Here is a 27168-nt window from a genome sequence, read left to right on the forward strand (position 1 = left end):
TTAACCAAAAACATTATGGAAACGGCCCCCTGCAGCGGAAAAATTTAAAATTTGAAAATTAAAATATAATACTTATTTTTTTGATACCCCATTTCAGGCTCCCTTCATCCTGGGCCCTGTGCTCCCATTGCACCTGCTTAGTTACAGCACTGAGCAGTTGTGAATCTCCAGGTAGTGAAGGGTGATATTGATGATGACTTCCATGATTATTTTAAAGAGAATTGAGGTAAGAACAATGGCTTGATAATTTAACTGCAAACTTTCGTTCTTTTTTTTTAACCCCCACCCCTCAACCGGCCATGACATTGATAGGCGTCCAACTAAATCTGGATATGATTCTGTAACACCCATTGAATAACATGGATAAGAAGTGCAATTTGGTCTCACTGTTTCATTCACCTCTGCTGGTAGGCAGGTTTATATAAGCTGCCTTCATGTACTGGAATAAATGTCAGTTCTGGAGAATTGAATTCAAGCTTTTGAATTCAATTAGTCTTCACAAGGGATTTGAAGGCAGAATACTATTTAAACAAAGCAAATTTCAGCATTTGGCCACTTCAAAATCGATTTCGATCTGTTTTTCAACTGTTGCTGTTGCATGTCTGATACTAGGCTGAGAATGAAACTGGAGTTCTCATCTTAAGATAGTTGTGGTATAATGTTAAATCTTGGAGAGTGAGCAGGGATTATGAACAGAGTGAGGAGTGAAATATAATTTCAGTAACTTGCCTGAAGCTCTGATCATGCAAAGGAAGATTATAATTTCCAGAGATCATTCTACTTAGCACTGTTGTAATAGCAAAGAACATGAGGATGAGAATAGTTGAGTGAAGGGTGTCTTGTGGAACAGAAAACTTACATAAGATTATGGTCTGAATTATTAATAAGAGGGATGACCTTTAGATTATATTTAGGAGGAAAATATTAGGGTGCCGAGAGAGTGGAGTTACCTAGTATTATGGTAGATAAATAAACCATGTGCATTAGATCAGTGCTTTGAGAAAATATAGCATGGTTAGTGGAATCTAAAAAGCAAAGCCAATTAGAGTTGTCAACATTGAAGTCAATTAGGAAGACAACTTGATTACATGGATAGTTAGTGCAGATAATCAAGCTTCAAAGGTCAAAGATGTCACAGTGATTTTCAGAATTTGGAGAACAGTAAAGATAGTAGATGAATCTAACTGAATGGGATAAGAAACCTTAATCCACAACAGGTTCAAAACAGAGAATTCTAGATTAAGCAGTCTCTGGCATGGGGAACGAAGGCACAGTTGTCACATGTGGTGGAAGGTATCACAGAGTACAGTTTGGACAGTAAACATTGTACATTTGTTGGTAAGATTAATATCTGAAGTTCAGCGAAAATTTTCACTAGCACTCATGGCATCAACACAAATTTTGAAATTTTGTATTGATGCCATGAATTCTAGTGAAGTAGATACAGAAAATATTTTTTGTTGGATTTTTTTTTTCTTTTCTAATTTTCTTTGTGAGAACTTTTTTCAGCTGCAGTGACTGTTTTATTCAGTTCATTTTGGTGACCAGTTCAGAAATTAAAGGATAGATAATGAGAATAAGCATTTCTATATCATGTCCATAATGAGAGCATTATCTCCCTAACATATGGCCTTTACAGCTACTTCCCACCATTATTTGGATCCCCCTCTCCAAAGACGATCTGACAGTATGTAGCTTTCCCAAACAGCTGGTTGAGAAGCTTCTTTATGTTTTACTACAGTGCAGAGACCTTGGATCTCTACAGTATTTTTGCCATGTCCTTAAAGGATTGTTCATGCTGCAGAGAAAGAAGTGCAAACAAAAAATGAATCCCTCCCCTTAATTATCGAGACCAATTATGGCATCAACAACTTCAGGTCCCCAGTAAGCATGGTAATGTTTCACCAGATATGAAGATCATCTACCACTTAGGTCTAACTGGCATTTCCTCCACCTATAAAGATATACGTTTACAACAATAATACCCACTGAATTTGTCAGAAACGTCTCCTATGACAGGAAGAGGATGCATTTTCTACTTCAGACTCTCAGAATTATCACAAACAGCAATCTCAGTTTTCTCTTAACCTGTTAGGAATGCAATGACCTGTCACTACCAAATAACTTGGCTTCATATAAACTAAATTATTGCTCTAATAGGAAGGTGTCAACTGCATCTGGATAGTCTTATTTTTTACCACATATATTCTCAGGTCCATTCTCAGTTTGTAGGATGAAAACCAAAGATTTCTGGAAGGAAAAATCCATACCTCCATTGAGACTGGTCAACTCACTCTCAATGTGTGTTCTCCAAGAAAGAAATCCGAAGAATCCTTAATAACCCCAACACGAACAAGGCATCCAAGTCCTGTGGTATTTTACCTATTGTGTTAAAAACTTATGCCCAGAACTAATACCTGTCCCATATCGCCTCTTCAATCTATTCTACAGGATGGAAAGAGTCCGACATCCAACCCACCCTAAAGAAAGGTGATAAAAGTCAGCTGATGACACAACAATCATTTTAGTGATGAAATGAGCTTAAAAGAATCAAAACCATTTCTCACAAGAACAAGATAAAAAAACAGAAATTAAAAGAAGCACGTCAACAGAAATGAAAAAGGATACAAAAATTAGAATTCAATCCTCTTAATAACCCATCATCTGATATTACTGCGTGGTATTTAGTGTGATGTAGTATATGTTTATTATATTCATTGCCAAGAGTTAATGGTTTGATATGAGAGTGAGAACGAAGAATATATTTGCCGGAAATGTTTTGTAAGAGAGTATAAGAAATGAGAGTCATGTTGGGAGCGAAAAATAATGAAGTGACTGATATTATGGCAGGCAGGATTGTCAAAGTGTTGTGGAGAATGTAACAGAAACAGTGAATGATAGTGCACAAAATACGAATGAATTTGAAGAAGTGGTTGAATGAATTTTGTCACAGGACAAAATGTGAGCTCGAGCAACTGCAGAAATGTGGACGGAGATTGAAAGAAAGAGTGGATGGGAAAAGCATAAAAGTGCAAGAAACTGGAAAACCATATGGGGAATCAATGATAAGAGGTATACTTAATGAAAAAGTAAAAAAAAAAAACATGTTTTCCAGATGAAGATAAAGGATGTTAGTGAAACTTTAAATTTGCAGAAGAAAGCAGCAAATGAATAAATTGTTTATTGTTTTGGCAGGCACAAATTATTTCAAAGGTGAGAAATATGCAATAAGAGAGGATTTAAAGGAGTTATTAGAATAAGCAAGAAATAAAGAGTAAGAAAGTAAAGATCGTGAATCTGCTGCCTCGGTATGATAGGATAGAATTGAGAAGAACCATGATTGCCAATGAGAATATTGTGCAGAAAAAATGTGTGGAGTGAATTTAATGGAAGTAAGGACCTGTATATGCCTGATGGACTGCCCTTAAATGGTTTTGGAGTTAGGTACTTGGAGAAAGTGTATTTCAGTGAGATTTTGGAAGTGCAAAATCAGGGAAACTAGAGATGTTGGCAAGGGGGGGGGGGGGGGGAATCAAGCACATGTCTAGCCATTCCCTGGGATAGATGATTGGGTGTATGTGTAGGAATGATTATAAAGAGCAAGGTGGGTGCCGTTTTTCAGATTTCAAACTGAATGGGCAGGTAATGACATTACGTAAGGATAACTGTGGTCCCAAGAGGATGTTGAAATGCATGTACACGAATGCCCAAAGTATCAGAAATAAAAGAAAGGAGTTTTTAGCATTGGTCAGCTCGACTTGGCTAAAAATTACTGGCATCAGCAAGACCCAGTTGTCAGAGAAAGGTGTAATTACACAGATAGAATGTAATGAATATTGTATTTTCAGAAGATAGAAGAAATATGGAAGGAGGATGGGTATTATTAATGACAACTCAAGAACTTCAACAAAGACTGTAGATCTGGGAAATGGCTCATTTGAGGCTGTCACTGGTGTAAGACAGAGGCGAACAGGGAAAAATACAGTGTTGGTTGCTGCTATAGACTTGGGAGTCAAGAAGAAAATGTGGACGACATGCATCAGCAGATTAGCACAATGAGTGCATGCTGAACAGTAACCTTGGGAGACTAACTGTGGTGATATAGATTGGAAGGAGAAAAGGGCACATGGCAAAATGGAACCAGAATTACTAAGGATCATTAAAAACAACACATGATGGAAGGGACCAGAAGTTTAAGAGTGTTGCATCTGTTAATAGCATCAGAAGATGCTATCTATAACTACAGTAGCAACTCTACCTCTGATCAGGGAAAGTGAATGTGTGGTCTTGTCCTGGGAGGTTGCTCAACATGTGGGAATTTTAATCAAGAAAGGGTTTATATGGAACTACAAAGCTGGAAATTATGAAAAATTTAAGGGGCAACTTGGAGCAGTGCCATGGCATAAGAAACTACATGGAATGAATATCATAAGTGCATAGGAAGTGGTCAAGGATTGTTTGAGCAAGGCAGTTTCAGAGAAAAGTGCTGAAGCCCTACGTCACAGACCCAAGTTGAACTGTAATGACATTCTTACTATCATTACTGGGAAATTGTCATCCTAAATTGTGTGAAATAATTTTTATATATGTTATCACATTTTTATGTAATTTTTTTTTCCAGATTTTAATTTAATTCTATAGCACACCACTGCACGCATAGAGGGAATCCATAAGGTGCAGAAAAAAAAAAAAGAGATTCTTATTAAGCTAATAGCCATTAGGAAATGAACTGACTCACAAGGAAGTGTATTAAGAAAAATTTGGTGTATAGACTAGAGCTTTCTTGATAGCAAATTTTTGTTGGATTTCTGCTCAGGATACACACTAATTATAACCAATATCTTGTTCTAGTACAAGTCTTCATAAATTCATAATGGGAGAACAAACTAAGTATATTATTGATTACATAAACTATTGATATCTAGCAACTTCTCAGTCTGTCATTTCTCATGTGTTTTATTATTAACACAATTATTTCTATGTTTTTCGTTCTCCTATTACTATATCCCCTGTTATACAGATCCAGAAGTCAAATGAGGCTGCCCACAAGGTTCTTTTTGCTATTGATATTATGATAATGACTAAACATACACACTTAACCACAGCAATAAAATTTTTTTTAATAAGTAAATATTTCGTCCTAAGTATCATAAGACATCTTCAGTACAGTTAATCAAACAATACTAGGAATCACATACAGTTAGGGCACATGCTTAATAAGAATCTCTTTTTTTTTTTTTTTTTTCTGCACCTTATGTCAGTTACTTTTCTGTCTAGTTAAATAAATTCTTTTGCTTTCACTGGCATCTTGAAATTATCTACATTATTCTAATTGAAACTGACTTCTAATGAGGATATTTAACTTCATATTTAGTCTAAATATCACAGCAATTTACTATTTTCCTTTTTGTGATAAGGAACATGGTTAATAGAATTAGCATCATGATAAACAAGGAATTGATGTACTATATGACAATGCATGTATTCAAAGTCAAGTCTAAATCTTCTGCTAATCAACATATTTTGTAGGATCCTATCTACTTTAATAATAATAATAACAGCAAAGATATTAATATATACCCAATTTCTTTTATAGCAGTGGAAGTTTGAAATGGTGGCTTTGGAGTTTTAGAAAGTGAAGTATCATCCAAAAATCCAATTCTACTTCTTGAGATATCCTGGGCCATCCTGAATAAGATAAATTAATAAAAGCAAATTACATAATGCAGATGTGCATGCTTACCATATTTACTTGAATATAACTCACTTTTTTCCTCAAAATTAAAGTTAAAAAATTGTGATGCGAGATACATGTAGGATTCTCAGAAACTAAAGTTTTTCAGGAAAAAATTCAACTGACATTTATAATTAAATTCTCAGTATTCATCATAATTTATAATTGTTCACATTTATAAAATGAATACAATGAATTTTTAATTATCAAAGTTATTTATGCGATCAGCCACTCACCGTCATTGCATAATATTAGATTTAGCGACAATGCTTCTGCAATTAAATTAAAACAAGCAGTTTCATTATTGCTTGCCCTTTTATCATTTCAGCATCATCTTCACCATGATTTAAAAAAATGAAAATGCATCATCAACAAACAACTGAAGATTTTAACTTCTTTTTTACATAAAGTAAAATCAGGGGTGCGAGATATATGTGAGGGAGAGTTATATTCGAGTAAATACGGTATTAATTTGTTATAGTATTATTCATTTCACTCATGTCAAAATTCTAAAAATGCTATTATAATTGTCAGAACATGTTCATTTTGACTACTTCATCTGTTTCTCTCTTTTCCAAAATAAATAATAAAAAAAGGAATTCTGTCATTCAATTTATTAACTCGTGTTTATTTAATATCCAAATTCATTATTCTAAAAAATACAATGAAAATAATTCAAAAGATTTATAACTACTAATCAAGTTCCTGCCAGGCTGGTTGGCTAAGTGATTACCATATCCACTCTCCAGTCAAGAGGCCGCATGTTCAAATCCAACCAGTTGCATGAATGTTTGTGATTGTCCTACTAACTCTTTGTGGAAAAGATAACTGCAACCTTACCACTTCTAGCAAAAGACTTCCCTCCCAAAACCCAATGGTACGGGAATGACAACAGGGTGTCAAAATGACATCACATGTGACTAACTAATCAAGTTCCTATATCATTAATTTAATGGCAGTATTAGAAAGAACCACTGGTAATCTTACCCTTAAAAAAAATAAGTTTGTTCAATAATCTCTCTAATATGAGATATTAGAGATTATTGAACTGATAAATTTTAAATGACTATAAACGTGTGGACAGACTTATGTGTTCGTCGAACATGTTGTTTATTATTTTAACGGTATAATAGAACACAGAAACTAAGTAAATAATTAATTTATTGACTTGATGCTGATATTTCGCTGGTATTATAACCAGCATCTTCAGAGCACAAAAACACTGTTTGTCACAATACGCGAGACTAAAACAACATGGTGTACTTAACCAAAATTGTAGCAGCAACACAAAGACTAGAGTCCTGATTTTGGCGCCCTCTATCTGAAAAAAAAAAAAAAAAAAACGCTATCATATATTACTAGAGTCCTAGAAAAGTGCTAGTTTTTTCTTAATATGACTGTCTTCCAGATCTTCGGCAAGTTAATACAGCCATATTTGTTGAGATTTGGAGTGTGTTTTAGGGCTTCTGTCGCCTCTAAGAACAATCTCTCTGATTTATATGGGTTTCTGTGTAGTACTTTTGTGTTTTTCCAGTTGATCCTGTGTGCAGGGGTATCCAGAGCATGGTCTGCTAGGCCCGACTTCCCATAATGATATTTCCGGACGTATCGTTTATGTTCGCTGATGCGGATATTCACAGTTCTTCCTGTTTGACCGTAGTAGGCTTGATTGCATGAGCAGGGTACTTGGTAGACTCCTGGATGTGATAAAGGAGGAATGCTGTCCTTGGGTGAGCGGATGAGGGTGGCTAATTTGCTATATGGTCTGAATGTAGTGCGTAGTTTATGTTTATTGAGATTTAAATGACTATAAATGAATTTAAATGACTATACATTAAACATACTGTACAATAATAAAATTTGCTTTAAAATAGCAATGAGAGTATAGAGAAATTAAATTAATATGGTCAGTTTTCCAACTAAGTTATCTAATTTTTTAATGGAACTTGTGGCATGATAACATTTATTAGACACATAGACATTAGACAAACACAATATAGTAATTTTATTATTGCAAATATTTCGACCAGAAAGTAACTAGACATTATCAGTGCATCAGCATAATCACAAGGTGAAGCTACAACAAAAGAATATTAATCCTATTTACAAAGCTGAACCACATGCCATGAATGTTTGTGATTATTCCCAAGCTCTCCAACAAAAACTGAACACCATCCAGTACATCTTACTACAGAATGGTTTCACCTCAAAGTTTAAATGCATCTTAGACTCTTACAAACTCATTGCCCATAGGATACCAGATACCACCTAGTGGGTAGTTACAATAAATAAGATTACGATTAAGGCTCAAATTTAAAATTAACTGATTTGAAATAAAATTAAATTTAATTAGATAATGAAATGAACAGCATTAAATTAAAAATAATAATTAAAATGGAAGAAGTGAACTGTATTGCTTGCCATTTATGAGGATGAGATTGTCCCATATCTTGGCAATAAAAAGAGTCATGCAAATTTAAATTTTGGTAGTGTAGAAGTGCTTCACTCTTTAAATAACCACTCAACCCTAAACTTTCAGCAATGTAAAAGGCAAGTATTGGGCCACAGGATATTGTATTCAGTGTCCAATCTATTCAGAGCATACCTGTTTGTCCAAAGTACAAGAGAAGGCACTCACTGAACTTGGTCAACACCAGGGAGGAAGGGCAGGGGTATATTTTGTAGATGGTAACCAAGAGGAGATTTTGTTGATAGGGAAAAAAGTAGAAACTAAATTTTATCTTTTCAGAATCCTAGCAATTGTCTCAGAGATGTCTGTGATATATATGGATAGGGAGTCATTGTACGGGTTCAGGGTTTTTGACGATGGGCTTGTAAGAGTCTAAGATACGTTAAACTTTAGGGTGAAATCATTATGTAGTAAGATGCACTAAATGGTGCTCAATTCTTTTTGGAGAGCATAGGAATTGGAACAGATAACACATGTTCTGTTGAGCCAAATCTTGCTGTATGCAGTGGCTTGTGAAGGTAGGTTTAAGGTGAACAGATGTAGCAAGTATTCCAAAAGGGGCATGGGAAAGGAGGACATCCAGGAAGGCTAATTGTCCATCTTTTTTCTTTTTTTTTTCCCCCAAGTGAAGGCTGTTGATTTTGGTTAAAACAGCAAGTATAGATTCTGAGTCTGTCCAGATGACAAACACATCATCTGCATATCGAACCCAAAAGGAAGTGCTGACGGTAGTTTAGTGACAGAAACAGACAAATACACTACTAAGAAACCTTTGGAAGGATCTATTATCAAAGTAATACTGCTGTGACAGGAACTGATATAAGAATAGAGGTTGGAAGTACTTAAGATATTGCAAAATCTCAATGCAAATACTGCTAAGATTAAATGGGATATCGGCTGGTATATTACGAGAATGTGCAAAGGAATTTGCACTGCCTCTGGTGAGGCTATTCAACTTGGCTCAGTCAGTTCTGGTTAAGTCTCAAGGTAGTAGAAGGGCTCAATAGTTCCACTGCACAAAGAAGCCTCTGTGGCTGTAGTAACAAATTACAGACCAATCAGTATCTCAGGAGCAACGATAAAGATACTGGAAAAGTTGTTCAAAGATAGAATTCTGGAACGGATGGTTAAGAATGATTCTCTATTTCCCCTAGAGTATCATTTGAAGCAAAGCTATGCTATCCCCCTCCCCTTCCCAGGGAGGATAACATGGTTTTGCAAATAGGTGATACATGGGATATATGGGATAGGGAGTCATTGTATAGGTTCAGGGTTTGGGCGATGGGCTTGTAAGAGTCTAAGATACATTAAACTTTAGGGTGAAACCATTATGTAGTAAGGTGCACTAAATGGTGCTCAATTCTTTTTGGAACGTGGGAATTGGAGCAGATAACATGTGTTCTGTTGAGCAAAGATGCCTATTTTTTCAGATGTATTGATGTGCCGAATCTTTCAGTATGTAGTGGCCTGTGAACAGATGTAGCAAGTATTCCAAAAGGGGCACTTTGCATATATTACATGCCTTTGTAATATATTATTTTTTTTTATAATAGCATAAGAGCAAAAATGGATAAAGGGCATGACTACATAATGATATTATTGCATTCTGCAAAACATCACACAAACTCAAATGCTGATGCATGTGAAGAAGCTGGTGATATGGATACAAAGGTGGCTGATGGACAGAAAGCAGAGTAATATAGGGAGGAGAAGAATCCAGGAGAAGACAAATGACTAGCAGTATGCCACATGAATAAGCCTGGATCACTGTTATTGGTCTAAGGAGTCATCTCTGGAATTTTAAATATGAGTGTGGTTAGTAAGAGTATGAGGACTAGATTTTTCACCTGGAGAGTAGTGAATGTGTAGAATAGATGGATGGAGTCTGTTGTCAGTGCTTTGATAGTGAAGTTGCCGGCAAAGGTTGGTCGATTGGTAGAGCCTCTGCTACTAATGGCTCAATTAAGTAAGTTTGAGCGCGGTTAGTAGTTGGAAGGGGGCCAATCGTTCGATGCTGTCGGCACACTCTCCCTCGATGAGTCTTTGGACTCCCTGGAGGTGTCAAAATAATAATAATAATAATAATAATAATAATAGTGAAGGCATCCAAAAGAGGTTAAGAAAAGCAGTTGATATTGTGAGTCTCCTGCAATCCTTTCTTCTAAAACAGCCTAGCACAAGAGATAATTTCCAAACTACAACCTACAACTCTTCAAAAAAAAAAGTCAAACTCCTGAGTCCTCATCTACACCCCAGATACGGCACTGATGTGCTTATACACTTATCGACCTCTCATGTGTGGGATTAACATAACAAAAGTCTAAGCTCCCTACAGATTCCCCTGTAATAATATAGAAGTGGATGGTGTTTAAGATTATTAAATAAACATCATGCTAATAAGCTTATCTTGTTGGGAATGGATGGAATATCATATGTATAAGCTGGGCAAATATGAATTATGACCAAAATAATGCCATGACACCAATACAGGGTGTTCGGGATAAATTTGACATATTTATAATTAATTATATTTTTCCGTAAGTTACATGTCACACTTCTCTTCATTTAAAAGTTTGGACCCTTCTTCATTCACATACAAGATGTCAGAAAGGATGGATAGCTGGAACCCACCTGAATCATGGAAGAGAATAACTTGTATCATGATGATTCGTGCCCGCCATCAAAATAAGGATATTACGACTGCTGCCCAATGCTCCCTGAATACAGTAAAAACAATCAGGCATGAACTAGAGACTTGCAATGGTAACTACGAGGATGTAGCAAGAAGAAAGATCCCTAGCAGACGATCTGATTGCGTTCGTACAGCAGAATTCCTCGCAAATCTGCAGGAACAGGTGTTGAAGAACCCTGGCATTGGAATTCGGGCTTTGTTCGTGGAGTTGCTAACTGTAGTCAAGCCCTGGATAACAAGGGTAGCCAATGGTAGGCCGTATGTATGGCAGCAGGATTCGGCCCCTTGCCACACCTCTGGGAAAAGTCAAAAATGGTTGTCTGAAAATTTCTACGACTTCACCAGTCCAAATGTTTGGCCTCCAAACTCCCCAGACCTTAACCCCATGGATTATTTTGTATGGGGCGCAGTTGAAAAAGACACCAATCGCACTTCCAGTAATACAAAAGCCCAGTTAATGGATAAAATTAAAACAGTTTTTGCGGCCCTTCCCAGGGAGACTGTAGCATCAGCTTGTTCGAGGTTCCGAAGCAGAATTGAAGCTGTGATCGATGCTAATGGTGGTTATTTTGAGTAAATCTTGTTGATAGTATTGTAATTAACTCTGCCTGTAATGTTTTTTTGTCAATTCATTAAATTTAATAGATACAAAGAAGATTTTCTTTTTCCTTACGAAACTGTCAAATTTATCCCGAACACCCTGTATATTATATTTGTTAATGTAAAAAATTACTTCCACATCCACTTCACAAACATTCAGGACTTCAACATAAACATTAATGACATATACACCATCATTTCTTTGCATCTAACATACAAAAAAAAAAAAAAGAGAGAGAGAGAGAAAAAACATGCATTTGTGGATCAGATATTCTCTGCCAGAGACTACTAATCCTTGAATCTCCATCCCTATAGGATCTGCTCTCACTGAAAATTTCCCTGCCTTATTTTGTTACTTTCACTCTCATCAACTGCCTTTACCACTCTCCTAATTATGATAATCAGGCTCACCTATTTGATAGTTTATCCCTAAAGATCATTTCCTGTAGTTTAATTACTCAAAGCAACATAAACTGGAAAGGAAATGAAATTTTTTTTTTTTCATACTCCAGAAACTGTTCTAGAAAAACAGCTTTTTCAAGTCTCCAATAAGTGGGACAGTGATCTTGTATTGGGCAATGAAATTCATCTCATTCTGTACACATCCACCACAAAAATCCATACCCATATCAGGATTTGAACCTTGCAGCCAGATGGTCAGAGGGCAGATATGCTTAGTCATTCAGTCAATCAATCAGGACAGTCTTTGGCTGAATGGTTAGCATGCCTGCTTTCCAACCAGAAGGCTGCAGGTTTAAAACCTGCAATGGACATGGGTGTTTGTAATTGTCTTTAGGTAGGAGATAAATTTCATTGACTGTTGTGAGACCACTACTAAACTTATTGAAGGATTGAAAAAGTCAATGTTTGGTTCTCTAGAGCAGGATTTCCATATTATATAAAAAATAAATAAAATTAATAAAAACAGAAAAAAATTCTTATCTCATTCGTGGCTAATGTACTGTAGGTTTATAACCTTTTATGGGTTATACATTTGTGGGAATCACATACATAAAAATCATGTCAACAACTCATTATTCTAACACCCTGGATCCCTCACCAATAAACACACTGTGTGTGTGTGTCAATTGTCCTCGTCAAATCTAACTATAATCTTTCCGTGTTTTCTTTCTACAGCTAAACCTTCTCCCAGCCAATTTCTAATTTCTGTCCTACATCACTAAAATGGTGATGATTTCTAGGCCTATCTTCCATGCCTGATTACTGTTTCCATTCTCCCTGATCATTCTCTAATTATTCCTATTTGGTAAAACATCTGCTTCACCAAATAAGAAATAATCCACTGAAATGAAGGCTTTTGTTATCCACAAAAGCAATCAAACAACTATCCAAGACCTGGTTCTTCTTTTGGAAAACCAGATAACATAGCAATCAGTCAAAGATCAGCATACATTAAATGGCTCAAGTCAAAACCCCAGCTTGGCACTTGGACTACACTACACCCTGCAACAGATGTTGCAGGGTGTAGTGTAGTCCAAGTGCTAAAGACTGCTAGTGATAAATGCAGAAAATTTATCTCCTGCTCAGAGAGCACTCAATTATTGTCCCTTGCTAAGACTATTGGTAGCAATTTTTTTCTGTCCTTCCATGCTTCCACTTGTCTCCCATCCAAATGCTGCCACACAGTAACATCACCTAATGACATGGCTATCTCTTGTCAATTTTAACCTCTAGCAATTGTAAAGACTAATGAAAATTACACTACCACAATACTCCCCCTTGAAAAACTCATTTTATATGTACTCTGATCTTTTGAAGGAAAGGCATCAGAGTCTTATGGTATCCTTACAATCATGATAAAAATTAGTGCTCCAGAATTAACACTAATAATGCAGTGCCTATACAAGCTGTCATATTTATATTTTTAAAGACTGCATCTACCTAGCATCATGAAAACAAGCCTTTCTCCAACTTGTCACTAAAAAGGGAGATGAAAATCAAACTATAATCCTATTACCTTCACTTAAATACTCCTGAAGTTAAAACTCATTAATAGCCAACTTCTTCACTGCTAATAAGTGGACATCCGTTAATTAGTGATCAATACTGATTATAACTCTTGCTCTAGAGCAGATGTCCTAGTCACTGTTACCAATCTTTAGGCACAAGCCATGGATAAATTTGGAGAAAATGATGTATTCACCCTTGATATTTCCAAAGCATTTCATTGAGTAGAGAAGCATTCTTACCAAGCTGTCATCTTATGATCTTCCTCCTGCTCTTGGTGACTGGATCACTAGTTTCCTCTCTGATACCCACATTTTTCCTCCTACACATTAACAACCTTCTCTCATTAATCTCAAATTGTCTCAGCAGTTATTTTTTGTTGAAGACAGTACACTTTATTCCTATTCTTTGAGAAACCTTGTAGTGCTCAAGCATCATTCATCTTCCATGTCATCTATAAATGTCTTAAATGACTCCTTACTGTTCTCTAGCAGGGTGAAGATAATCTAAGCAATCCAATGTTACCAAAACAGAATCCTATTTTTTAACAGAAAGCTCTTATTCCACTTCCTTACTTCTGATAATATTATGATGTAATCAACAATGGTTCTTTTCTAACTTTCACAACTAGCTTGTTCTCTTTCATTCAAAACATAACTTCTTTAACATGAGCAGATTTCTTTCTTCCTTCTCATCACTTATCAACACACAGCATGACTGTACTGTGATGTATCTTCAATGATCTCTTATGTGCAAGATATTTTATAAAAATTGTGTGCATTCTGACTGAGACTATGAAAAAAAAACTACCATCAACGTATGATACAAGCTAACTCATTCAACTGAAAAGCACATCATAGAAGATGATTAAAAACCAGAGGGTGTTGTTGCTACTGAATTATAGACACTCCCTATGTGCACAAAGGAAATATATGCAAGATCTAACTGTCCTTGAATTCATTAACAAGCCTTGCAATAAAGAGTTCCTCAAGTGTGAAAGACCCCACAAATATTTTTGAAGGATTACTTACAGAAAACCTGACTCTTATAATTTATTATCTATTTTATGTGACTCCCACCAATGAAAAGGTGTAAACTTATATTACATAAGTACTTTAGTAGGCTAAGGATTTTTTTAATGAATTTTTTATATTTTTTTTGTATTTTTTATTCTTATTATTTTTATTATTTATGGTCTGGAAACCATGCTCTCAAGACCAATCGTGGAACTTTTTTTCAGACCTCCAATATGTGGGGCAGTGATCTGAGACCGAACAATGAAATTTATCTCCCACCTAAAGACAGTCGAACATCTATGTCCATGGCATAATATTTGTGAATAAATGCCTCGAAACAAATCTCAATAAAATTCTTTGTAACAAGCAATTGTAGCTTGCATCATTCTACTTTGCTAAATCTCTCCATGCTGGGGTCCATTTCCTCAAACAACTAAATTGCCTTATTAACAGTGGCAAAGGCATTGCCACTTTTTTTGCTGTAAACACTTGGGGGGGGGGGAGAAGTTTGGCTTCATGTTTTTCTCTTTTTATGTCACTTTCTCTGCTTCTAGCTCTAGAAGGTTTTAATTTTTTAACTATTTTTCTACAGCTTCCACCAATACAACTCTATATCTTCTCACTTCTAACCTCTTATAAGGCTTGTACAATCCTGGAATCATGTAAACATATTTTCAGAAGATGCTTCCAAACACCATTTATACACTTTGCTGTTCTAAGAATCTATAAAATAAAGATGCCAAGAAATTATATTCTTGGTTTCATCCTTTATCCAAGTTTAGGCAAACAAAATTTGCACATGAAGTAACTTCATGACTAGGCTACTTGTATATAGGGAGCTAATGACTTCACATCAATTGCCTTAGTAACCCATAATACATTGTACATATCCTTAGACATGTATAATGCTATGCATTATGGCAGGGGCCACTACCCAGACTGGTTTCAACCTTGATTGATTTCTTCAGGTCTCATCAGTGGGAGCCAGACTGAGAAGTGATACTACCAAGTAATAAAAAAACAGGAATTTTTTTTTAAAATCATGGACAAAATAACCTAGTTGAAGAAATTTATACCAAATAAACTACAGACACTGAAATTTAATGCCATCTCATGGCAAGGGAAGATCTCTGAGACAATCTTTTCCATGGTCAGATTACTGTTTCCATTCTCCAGATCTAGAAATTTGTGATTTTGTTTTCAGAAATTCTCTCTATTGGAATGAATGCCTTTATTCTCTTCTGTTCAAAATTCCTTCCCTATATCCAAGACTTTCCCAAAGAAAAATGTGTCATGGCAGTCCAAAAAAAGAAAGAAAAAATTATTGTAAGTGTTCTGAGACAAAAACTCCAGTTTCATTCAGGTGGTATATCAACAACTTTCCAGGTGGGAGATGCTCTTCATTGCCTAGTAAAATACACCACCACTTGGCTTATTAGAGGACTAAAGTGGTAAACGCCACATTTGGTCTCCAGAGCCGGAGTTCCTTTTCTGCTCTCTCTCACCCCTTCCCAACTTCTCCATGCAGTGCGAAGTGAGTGGTACACTTTAAGGGCATGTTAAACATCAAGGAGATATTTGTATCAAACATGACGTATCAAGGACATCAATAAAATCTTTAGTGCCACAGGCTAGCTACCAGATAATGTGTGGATCAAAACGTCAGGATGAATCAGGAGGAGGCTTCCTAGTCAAGTGGTGCATAATTCCATTGCCAAGCCGTGCCTAGAGAGGAAGTCCAAGTAATGGTGTGTGGGGGGGGGGGAGGCACACTGCCAAGTAGTCTGGTCACTCTGTCACAATCTGTATGGGTGTCATTTTCAAGAATATCTCCTCTTGCAGCATGTCTCTACTTTCTCTTTCCATCTAACCATAAATGCATCTATAATGAAACAAATAAATATTGACTGTGTCAGTGCAACAAAAAGCAATCTCCCTCGAAAACCAATTTCAGCAAAAAAAAAAAAAAAAAAAGGCAGACCAGGCACATCATACAAATCATGCCATAATTTCCAAAAAAAAAAAAAAAACTTGCTTTGATACCCACTTTACTAACATCTCGGGTATTAACACCAAGATAAATGACATTACCATCACTTACAGTCATCCAGACAAGACCTCTTAATTTTGACAAAAACTCTTATTGCATTTATATCAATCACTCTGTCTTCAAAGTCCAAGTTACACACTCAATTCCTTTTGCTATAAGGGTGGCACTTGTGCCTTCGTGAGATCTGACACTGACTACCAAAGTGGCTAATTTAGAATCCCCTGCTTCTGACATCTATTCAAGATTTTTTTCACCCATTCAGTAATATTCACCTACTGCATTTACCAGTCTCCAAGCTCCAAAAATCACTCTGACCTTCTTACCTTCCTCTCAATGAAACTGGACAATCTGCAATGCAGCTATGCAAATTGTGAAATCATCTTCCCAGGTGACTTTTAATAGCCACAATTCCAAACTGACTCCTTTTTCCAACACCACTGACCAAGCTGGATGACATGCATAAGTATGTTATAAGCAATGACCTAACACAAATCACGCATCTACCTGAATTCCTGATAGCCTCCTAACTCTCCCAATATTCTAAATCTCTTTTTAAAAAGTTTGCCTTCCAGATACACTGTAGAGTTCATCTCTTCTCTGGGTAATGATCACAATCTGGTATAAGTCTTCTTTCAGAGAAGATCCTTCCTCCAACCACTCCCAACTTCATATCCTCTTGGCACTACAAAATTGCCAAGTGGGATGACCTCTGAATTTCCACTCATTCTTTCTATGGCCTGACTATTGAGTCTGCTCCTCTGATCTAAACATCCACTCCAAACAAATTACAGAAATAATCCTCGATGGTATGAAGGCCTTCATTCTCCTTTCTACCCAATATTCTCATCCATTTTCCAAGTCCTAGTTCAAAAGAAAGTATATCAAAACAGTTGAAGAAAAAAAAATGCTTGGAGCAGGTAGCTTGCATCATGAACCCCATCTTCAATGCTTACACCATACTGAAGCACACAATAAATGCAAAACAGTCATCAGAAGAGCTAAATCCAATTTCATAAAGTCCAACAGCAGAAAACTTTCCTATCCAAACAGAAGCTGTGTCTTTTGGTCCCTTACAAAAGCCATTGGATGTTACTTTTCATTTGTGCTTCCACCTCTCTCTCTCACACACACACATATGGATAGCACCACTATTACAGCAAAACAAAAAGCTAACCTTCTGCAAGACTTTTCCTCCACCTACTGAATGAATACTGAAGGCAAATCTCCTCCTCCTATCATTCTAGTAACTGGGCAACATGTCTGGTTTCTCTGCCAAAATACATAAGAACACTAAATAACTTCGATACTAAAAAAAATCTCCTAGGTATTATTTCTGGGAAAATTCCCATGTTAAAAATCTCCTAGTCCCAATGCATATCTCCAGTTATACTCAAACATGGTGCTCCAAAGCTAACACCTGCCCTCTATCATCTACACTTAGCTTATTCTTATCCCAGCACATGGAATAATAGGATATTGTTAATCAGGAGTAAGATGGATGAGTAACATCATTAAGCATGAGCTGCAGAAAAAGAAAATGCTGTGGAGGGGATATAAAGACAAAACTGACCAGCAAACTCATTAACAGTACAAGTCTCAGGTGAGAAAGGTGACCAGTAAAGTATAGTATGTAAGGTCAAGTCAGATTACAAGAAAAAACTAGCTGACAAGCTAAAGGAAATCACAAAGAGTTTTCATTAAGTAGCAAGTAAGAGGAAGAAATGGCTATGGAAGAATGACCTTAATGAGTGCTGATGGTCAAAAGATGACAGAAGCAGATAAAATAGTTGAGTTACCAAGAGATCACTTAGCAAGGGTATATCATCCAAGTTAGGTTAATGCAGTGTTTCTCAAGGGTGTATGCCCCACAGGGGGGGGGGGGGGGGCAATTTGAATGTTTTGGGGGGGAAATTAGAAAATGTACATGTACATATTTATATTATACTTTTTCAGAACTTGGCTGACTATTATATAAGCCGGCAAAGGTTGGTCAATTGGTAGAGCCTCTGCTACTAATGGCTCAGTTAAGTAAGTTTGAGCGCGGTTAGTAGTTGGAAGGGGAACAATCGTTCGATGCTGTTGGCACACTCTCCCTCGATGAGTCTTTGGACTCCCTGGAGGTGTCAAATAATAATAATAATAATAATAATAATAATAATTATGCTAGAAGGGGGGTATCAAAATGTTTGAGACGTTGAGGTGGGGCATGATCCAAAAAACGTTGAGAAACACTGGGTTAATATCATGACAGACTTATGTGGGAACACAGGTGGATGAACTGGAAGTTCATAGGAGATTGCAGAATCTTGATGTAAATACAGGTGGGATTAGATGGGATATCAGCTCACATTTTGTGAGAATGCAAGGGAATTGTCAATGTCTCTGACTAGGCTCGTTAAGTCTCAGTTCTGGTAGAGTTCCAAGGGAGTGGAAAGGTGGCAGAATAATTCGCTTGTATAAGGGAGGTTCTGGACACTGCAGTAGCAAATTATAGACCAATCAGTATCTCAGGCATTAGTCAAAAAGAGAATTCAAGAATGGGTGGATAAGAATATGATACTGTATCATATAAGGGATACCATGGCTTTGTGAAGTGTCAGTCATGCCTTAGTAATTTAACTAATTTTTTTTTTAATAACGTCACAGCTGAGTTAGATAAAGGAAATGGCTACCTGATGATTCTGCTGGATTTTGCAAAGCTGCTTCATACCACAATGGAAATGGATATGACAATGGTTATGTGGATAAGAGATTAGTTACTGGACAAATATTCAAGTCATATGTGGAGGAGTAGAGTTCAGGCAAAAGCAGGTGACCAATGGCATGCTGGAACGTTCAGTGCTAGGACTACTACTACTTAATTTGAACATAAGTGATATAGGAAATAACCTTAAAGGAAATATTCAGTTATTTGATTGTGATATGCAGAGTTTGCAAGATGATTTAAATAGGCTGTCAGTACAGGTAAAAGATAATGCAGTTTAATGTGGCAAAAAGGATGCAGGTTCAAATTCCACAGCCAATTAATTGTCTGTGGAAATACTAGTGGTGGTGGTCAGTGGTAGATGCCATTGGTGGATTGAGTGGAGGAGACAGTTATAGAAGGTGCCCTCCCTCAATGAGTCTTTGGACTCCCTGGAGGTGTCAAATAATAATAATAATAAAATGTAAAGTTATACATTTTGGGATAAATAGATTATAAGCTGTGTACCACATTGATGGAACTGTACTCCAAGAAATAGATGAAGCTATGGATTTAGATGTGGTTGTAGAGAGAGTGCTGGAGTTAAAAGAATATATTGCTAAAGCAGATTATAAGATTTTGCTATTGAAGAACATGTTAACAAGTAGAGATAGGGAAGTTATTTTTCATTATAAGGCTTTGATGCATCCTCTAAATTACTGTGCTCAAGTCTGGTCTCCTGGGTTTCTTGAGGAAATGGCGGAGAGGATTTGGAGGCAAGCAACCAAGATGATGAGTGGTCTGTGGAAAGTTCCCTATGAGGATAGATTGAGGGTGTATGGACTGCAGAAGTTGGTTGATGGGCAAAATCGAGGGGATATGATAGACATTTAAGTTAAAGTGTTTTATAGGATTGATGCAGGGGAAATGTTTCAGCACTAGACTAGAGAGAGAGAGAGATGGGGGCAGAACAACAGGTCATCCTTAGAAGATGAGTAAAATTTGGTTACTAGGAGTCTGAGGTCTAGATTTTTCACTTGGAGAAATGTGAATGAATGGAATGGATTACCAAAGGCCAAAGTCAGCTGTTAGTACTTTGTCTGTAAATGGGTTCAAGGAGAGATATAATAGATTGTGTCAACAGGTGTTGCCTGTACAATAATAACAATAATGGAAGCAAGCAATCATCCAACCTATTCCAAAAAAAAGAGATGGACATTTGCTGTTAAACCACCAACCAATTGCCATCAACTCAAGCCTCTCCAAAATAATGGAGAAAGTTATCAACAGTCAACTTCACACTACTTAGAGGTCCACCAGTTAATCAGTGACAACTAGTAAAAATTCCACAATCTATATCTACAATCAATAGGCTTTTGATCATGTTTGGTATCATAGCAGGGCTGGCTCTACTAATGGTACATGCATTTGCATGGGGCAACAAGTTTTTGGGAGCGGCAAAATCTGCCTAAAGTGTAAGAAAAATAAATCATAAAAAAAAGTCATTTATCCCTTCTCTGTTGAAACCAGACTTCAGGAAGTCGTTAGTTAAATTTTTATATAATAAAAATTCATTGTACTGCATATTTTTTTAAAAAATCAATCATTTAAAATAATGTAGTATTATGTTGCATTTAATATCGCACAGACAACATGACTATAGTAGAACACTTATTTTGCATTTATTTCCAATTCCATTGTTGGCCGTGAGTTGACCTTGACTGAGGGTAAATCTCATTTAACCAATGACACCAAACGATCATAATGAGATAATTGGTTAAGAGTAAACCAGTTAAAGAAATAGAATCAAAACACATAAATACAAACTTTTTTAAATAACCTTCTTTCTTTTTTAAATTAACCTTCTTCATCATCGCATCAACTTTACGTTAGAAAAAGAATCTCCACAGGGTATCTCATTTTTGGATTTACACATACAAAGAAAAGAAGACGGTTCCATCGCCACGTCTGTCTTTCGCAAGCCTACATTCTCAGGTCGCTACATTCACAATTCTTCTGCTCATCATCCATCTCAGAAATCTGGCATTATTAAATCACTAGTTTCCAGAGCACACAAATTCTGTTCCTCTGAAGAATCTTTAAACCAGGAATTAGAAGTAATCAAAAATACAGCCATCCTAAATGGATATAATCCTAAAACAACTCAAAAAACATCAGTCACTTCTCCACCCATCAAACCAGACAGGAAGAAGTCCATAAGATTCCCATACCTTACGTCAAAGGCATCTCCGAAAGTCTTTCTAAAATTATGAAGAAATACAATTTTGCCACTACTTACAAACCTATCAACCAAATTTACAACTTGTTACCTTCTCCTAAGGACACACTCTCACTTTTGATGTTGCCTGGCGTTTAGGAGATTCCATGCTCATGCAAATTGTCTTATTTTGGACAGACAGGAAGGTCTGTTCAGAAATGCATCTCGGAACATCAGGACCACATTCGTCTTTTTAAACCGCAGAAATCTGGCCTCTCTCAACATGGAATTGAAAATCCAAACCACAGGCTCCATTAGAAAAAATCTAAACTTTTATATAGATCTTTATATAAACATGAACGTTTATACAAAGAAAGTTCCGAAGCCCTATTACACAGATCAAATTTAAACCGCGATGTTCTTACTATTCTTAAAGTATGGGAAATTGTCATACAAAATTGTGTTAAATAATAATTTTTTTTTTATATTTATTTTTTTTTTTTTTTTTTTTTTTTACTTCTGTAACATGTTACGCACGTTTCATGAGATTCTATTGTAATCAAGCGCCCTAACTGTATGTAATTCCTATTATTGTTTTAAACTACTATACTGATGTCCTAAGATACTTAGGATGAAATATTTACAATTAAATAATTTTCACTGTGGTTAATACGTGTGTTTCTTTCAATTATAAATACAAACTGTATTTATGTATTTTGATAATACAGTTGTGCAGTGATTGTCAATAATACTTTTTTTGATACAGTTATTAGGATTTGGATTTTAAAATAATTTTAACATTCCAATATGTTTGATAAAATTCAATATAAATTTTTAAATTCATACTGAAGAGATCCTTTAAAAAAAAAAAAAACCTATCAGGCACAGAATATTGCAAACAAAAATCGGAAAAAGAATGTGATATTCAGAAACAAAGCGGGGATTTGCATAAATATCTAAAAACAAAACTGAAAGAGCTAATGTAGTACAAGAGAAAATAAGCGAAAGGACTGAAACCAAAAATTCTGAGCTCATGGCAAGTACTTCTCATTGCGATCCCAGTAATGTTGATATTAGTAGCAATTGATTTTAATTATCCATGCAGATGCACATTTTCAGAACAAAATTCCAACGTTAAAGGGTTAATTATCTCTCTCTTTCTGTAAAGAAATATAGTTTATGATAATTTTTCATTAACTTAAGAATTTTCATTAGCTGATGTTACTATTTAGAATTTATGATCAGATATGTTGAAGCCTAGCTTAACATCGTGGCTTTTAAGACGTCATTAAAAGAATTTTTTTTAGGGGAAAGGGGCGGCAAAATTCCTAGGGCCAGCACTGTATCGTGGCCTGATTAGCCAAATGCCTTCTTTTGTCTACATCCCCCCCCACACACTTCTGTAAATGTATACCAGCTTTCTCTTTCTGGTTCATTCACTGAATGAACAGTGAATAGCATCCTCTCCTCGAGCTTTGCCGCGAATATAGCAAGTGCCACAGGGTGCAGTGGCACTTGCTCATCACCAACCCTATCAAAAGCTTTGCTGACAACAGCATACTCGAATCATCCTACTCTTTCAACAAACCGTGTAATTCTCAAATATCCCAATCATCAAAATCATCTGCAACCGTAGTGCTTTACTGATCTCCATACCAACCTTTAGTGAGGCAAGGATAATCTGGTCAACTTCAATGACCAAAACAGTCTTGCCTTTTTCTTGCAAAAGGGATCTTGGCTCACCTATCCTTATTCTCAGTAATACACAAATGATTGAACAGGATCAGATCTATCCCTGGACTGATATTTGCTTCGAGCCTCTCCTGGCATAAACCAGATTGCACCAACAGTTGTTACTAACCCTACAAATTCCAAATTCACCCATCCTTATAAGATTCACAAGAAAAAGGATAAGAACAAACAGGATAGTAATGAATTTCATAATCATATGTTGAAGATATGTTGAAGCCTAGCTTAACATCGTGGCTTTTAAGACGTCATTAAAAGAGTTTTTTTTAGGGGAAAGGGGCGGCAAAATTCCTAGGGCCAGCACTGTATCGTGGCCTGATTAGCCAAACGCCTTCTTTTGTCTACATTCCCCCCCCCCCACACACACACACTTCTGTAAATGTATACCAGCTTTCTCTTTCTGGTTCATTCACTGAATGAACAGTGAATAGCATCCTCTCCTCGAGCTTTGCCGCGAATATAGCAAGTGCCACAGGGTGCAGTGGCACTTGCTCATCACCAACCCTATCAAAAGCTTTGCTGACAACAGCATAAACTCGAATCATCCTACTCTTTCAACAAACCGTGTAATTCTCAAATATCCCAATCATCAAAATCATCTGCAACCGTAGTGCTTTACTGATCTCCATACCAACCTTTAGTGAGGCAAGGATAATCTGGTCAACTTCAATGACCAAAACAGTCTTGCCTTTTTCTTGCAAAAGGGATCTTGGCTCACCTATCCTTATTCTCAGTAATACACAAATGATTGAACAGGATCAGATCTATCCCTGGACTGATATTTGCTTCGAGCCTCTCCTGGCATAAACCAGGTTGCACCAACAGTTGTTACTAACCCTACAAATTCCAAATTCACCCATCCTTATAAGATTCACAAGAAAAAGGATAAGAACACACAGGATAGTAATGAATTTCATAATCATAATAACGTAAATCAGTTAAAAATCCAAGAAAAAAGAGGTGATATGGTATGGTGACTCAATCTTAAAATTTGCACTTGCTGCAGAAGTCACCACTTGTTTCCCTGTGAAAAAAATTAAAAATATGACAAATCTAATTGAAAACCAAAAAAAAAAAAAGTAAAAGAGATGGTAGTTCTGGTAGATACTAATAATTTAAGTAGTGACAAATATAGTATGAGAGAAGACATGAAAGGTCTGTTGGAAGAAGTGAAAAAGAAATGTGAGAGAGAGTAAAAATTGTAGGCTTGCTACCCAGATAAGACAGTACTGAGTCAAGGAGAGTGATTATAGCAAATGATTTCATGTGCAGGCTGTGTAGAAAAAATGGATACCAGTTTTTAGATGTGTGGAGAGAGAGTGTTTAACTACCTCACCAGCCATTATGGATCACATACACATCCATCATATATTTCAATGTAATATCAATGGTATTACAATTTTAATATGCACTTCGCATCCATGATAAACTTGACATCTATAGACGTCTTGGCCGGTAGCATGGTAATGGCAGAAAAGACTTGTATAAGAAGGATAGCCTGCACTTGAACTCATTATGCAGGAAACTGGAGAAATTACTTCTTGGTAAGACCTAATGCAGAGAGTCAAGTGAGAATGGGAAAAAATGTGGAACAATGTGGCCTAATATTGTTGGCATTAGTGAAACCTGATTATCAGAATCAGATATGGTAAGTGGAATTGAGTGTAATTGGTATACTATTTTTAGAAATGGCAGAAGAGATACAAGAGGAGGAGTACTACTAATAATATCAGATGACTTAAGTCCTGTTAGGGTAGAAACACAAGGAAACAATTATGGTAACAATGTCCCACGTAGCAGTGAGTTTGAGTCTATTTGATATGGAGTTAGCAGAATGAAAAATATGATGGGGTGTAGTACAGACCTGGTGGCTCAGTTACAGGGGATGAAGAAATGCATCACCAATTTAGCCTTAATGAGTATCAAACGAATAATCATTATGGGTGACTTTAATTTTCCAAACATTGATTGGGTAGAAGAGAAATCGCATGATAAGAAAGAAGAGGAATTTATTGAATTGTTGTGAGCCAACTTTCTCAAGCAGCATGTGAAAGAAGGAACTCAAGATCAAAGAGTGTTAGATTTGTTTATAGCATCAGAAGGAGTGTCTGTTAAGAATATGACTATTTTACACCCCAGTTGGTTCATACTGTGCTTTCTTGAGAAGTATCTAATTGTATTGATGCTCCATTAAAACAGGTTACATGTTGAACTACAAAGCTGAAAATTATGATCAAATTAGGAGAATACTATCTTTGGTCCCATGGTATCAGTTACTGAATGGGAATAATGTCAGTAATGCATGGAAATCTTTCAAAAAGTGCTAAAATGAGACCGTATCTGAATGTACCCCTAGTATTTGAAAAATAAATAGGTTGAGAGTGAAATGGATGTGCAACCTTATTAAGCAAGATATCCACAAGAAGATGATATGGAAAGAATATTGTGAGAATAAGAGTCATGAAATATATAAAGCTTGGCCATACAAGCTAAAAGCAATCTGAAAGAATTTCATCGTTATACCGCAAGCAAAAGAAACAATGAATGTGAAAGAATAACTTTATTGAAAGCAGATGGCACTCGAGAGTCAGAAGCTAATGAGATTGTTCAGTTAATGAGTGCTCAATTGCCAAGATATATCAACCAGGTGTATGTAACATGGTGCACACTGTTACTGCTATATTGGATGAAGAGTTAGAGGTGAATGAAAATGAGGTTGAAGAGCTGTTGCATAACCTAGATAAGAATTTGTCTTTATGGACAGATGGAATATCAGCCCATTTGCTAAAGGAATGTTCAGCCAAAATGGCTAGGCCTTTCACATGTTTGTACAACTTGAGTCTCGGTTCAGTAATTATACCACAGGAATGGAAGGAATATACGATAGTTCCATTGCACAAGGGTCGTGCAAAAACTGATGTGTAACTAACGACCTGTCAGCATAAAAGTTGCAAATACAACTCAGAGGATAATCGCAATGTTGAAGCAAACCTTGACATGTAATGATAAGGCTTGATAAGACGTCACCTGGATTATTGTGCACAGATTTGGTCTCCTTGGTAAGGATGTAAAGAAGAGTTACAAAGATTATATCCAGATTATGCCATCCTGGTTGGCCGATGGTCAGCATATCTGCTCTCCCACCATGGGCATGGATGTTTGCGATTGTCTGTGAAAATACTAGTGGTGATGTTGGGCGGTAGATGCCGTTGTTGGAGATGATGATAGTTGCGGTTCGTTGTAGCTGGTTGATTCAGTGGTGGAGACAGAGTTGTAGAGTAGGTGCCCTCCTTCGATGGGGCTTTGGACTCCCTGGAGGTTTTTTGTAATAATAATAATTATGGGATTTAGATTATGAAGACAGATTGTGAGTATGTGGATTGCAAACTCTGGTTAACAGGAGAAAGAGGTCTATAAACTTTTGAATGGGTGTTCTAGGATATTGTCTGATGAAATTTTTCATTATATGGAATGTGGGGAGAGAACACGGGGAGCATCCATGGAAGTTACATTCGTTCACAGTCAAGAAAGGGTTAAGATCTAAGTTTCTCTCCAAGAGAGCAGTGAGTGAGTGGAATAATTTGCCTTTAAGGGTAGTGAGCACATCTAGTGTGAATGAATTTAAGGGAAGGTATGACAGTTGGTTTGGGTGATTTATAGCCTCCCTTGAGTCCTTGACTCCCTGGAGGTCTCAGATAATAATAATATTAACACAATAACCACAGTAATAAATTTTAATGAAAAGCATAGATATTTCAAACTGATATCAGTACATTATCAGTGGGTGTAAAACAACAAGCAGATCAAAGAACAGGAATATCCCTTAAATATAACAGGTTTACCTATTAGAAATAGCTGCTGCATGCTAGAAAAATATTATTAAAATATATTAAAACTGTTTTTGATATTTACATAAGATGAGAATCTCCTAAACATCTGGGAGAAAGAGAATCATTTTGATTCAGGTTAAGCCAGTGTAAACAGGCTT

General features: G+C 36.3%; 2 protein-coding genes across 2 annotated transcripts in view; both read right to left on the minus strand.

The window, feature by feature from the left end:
* The window catches only part of LOC150103130 (uncharacterized), a 607032-nt gene that overhangs the window by 556984 nt on the left and 22880 nt on the right, over window positions 1–27168 (minus strand). The window contains exon 2 of the mRNA XM_090397550.1: window positions 5581–5688. Coding sequence (XP_090253676.1) covers window positions 5581–5687 — 107 coding nt within the window. The 5' untranslated portion in view covers window position 5688. The remainder of the gene's footprint in view (window positions 1–5580; window positions 5689–27168) is intronic.
* The window catches only part of LOC150103131 (general transcription factor II-I repeat domain-containing protein 2-like), a 41344-nt gene continuing 34713 nt past the window's right edge, over window positions 20538–27168 (minus strand). The window contains exon 2 of the mRNA XM_090398102.1: window positions 20538–20681. Coding sequence (XP_090254228.1) covers window positions 20538–20681 — 144 coding nt within the window. The remainder of the gene's footprint in view (window positions 20682–27168) is intronic.

Source organism: Typopeltis vanoorti, chromosome 9 (assembly GCF_054136105.1).
Source record: "Typopeltis vanoorti isolate ZY-2024b chromosome 9, IOZ_Tvanoo_1.0, whole genome shotgun sequence".
NCBI lineage: Eukaryota > Metazoa > Arthropoda > Arachnida > Uropygi > Thelyphonidae > Typopeltis > Typopeltis vanoorti.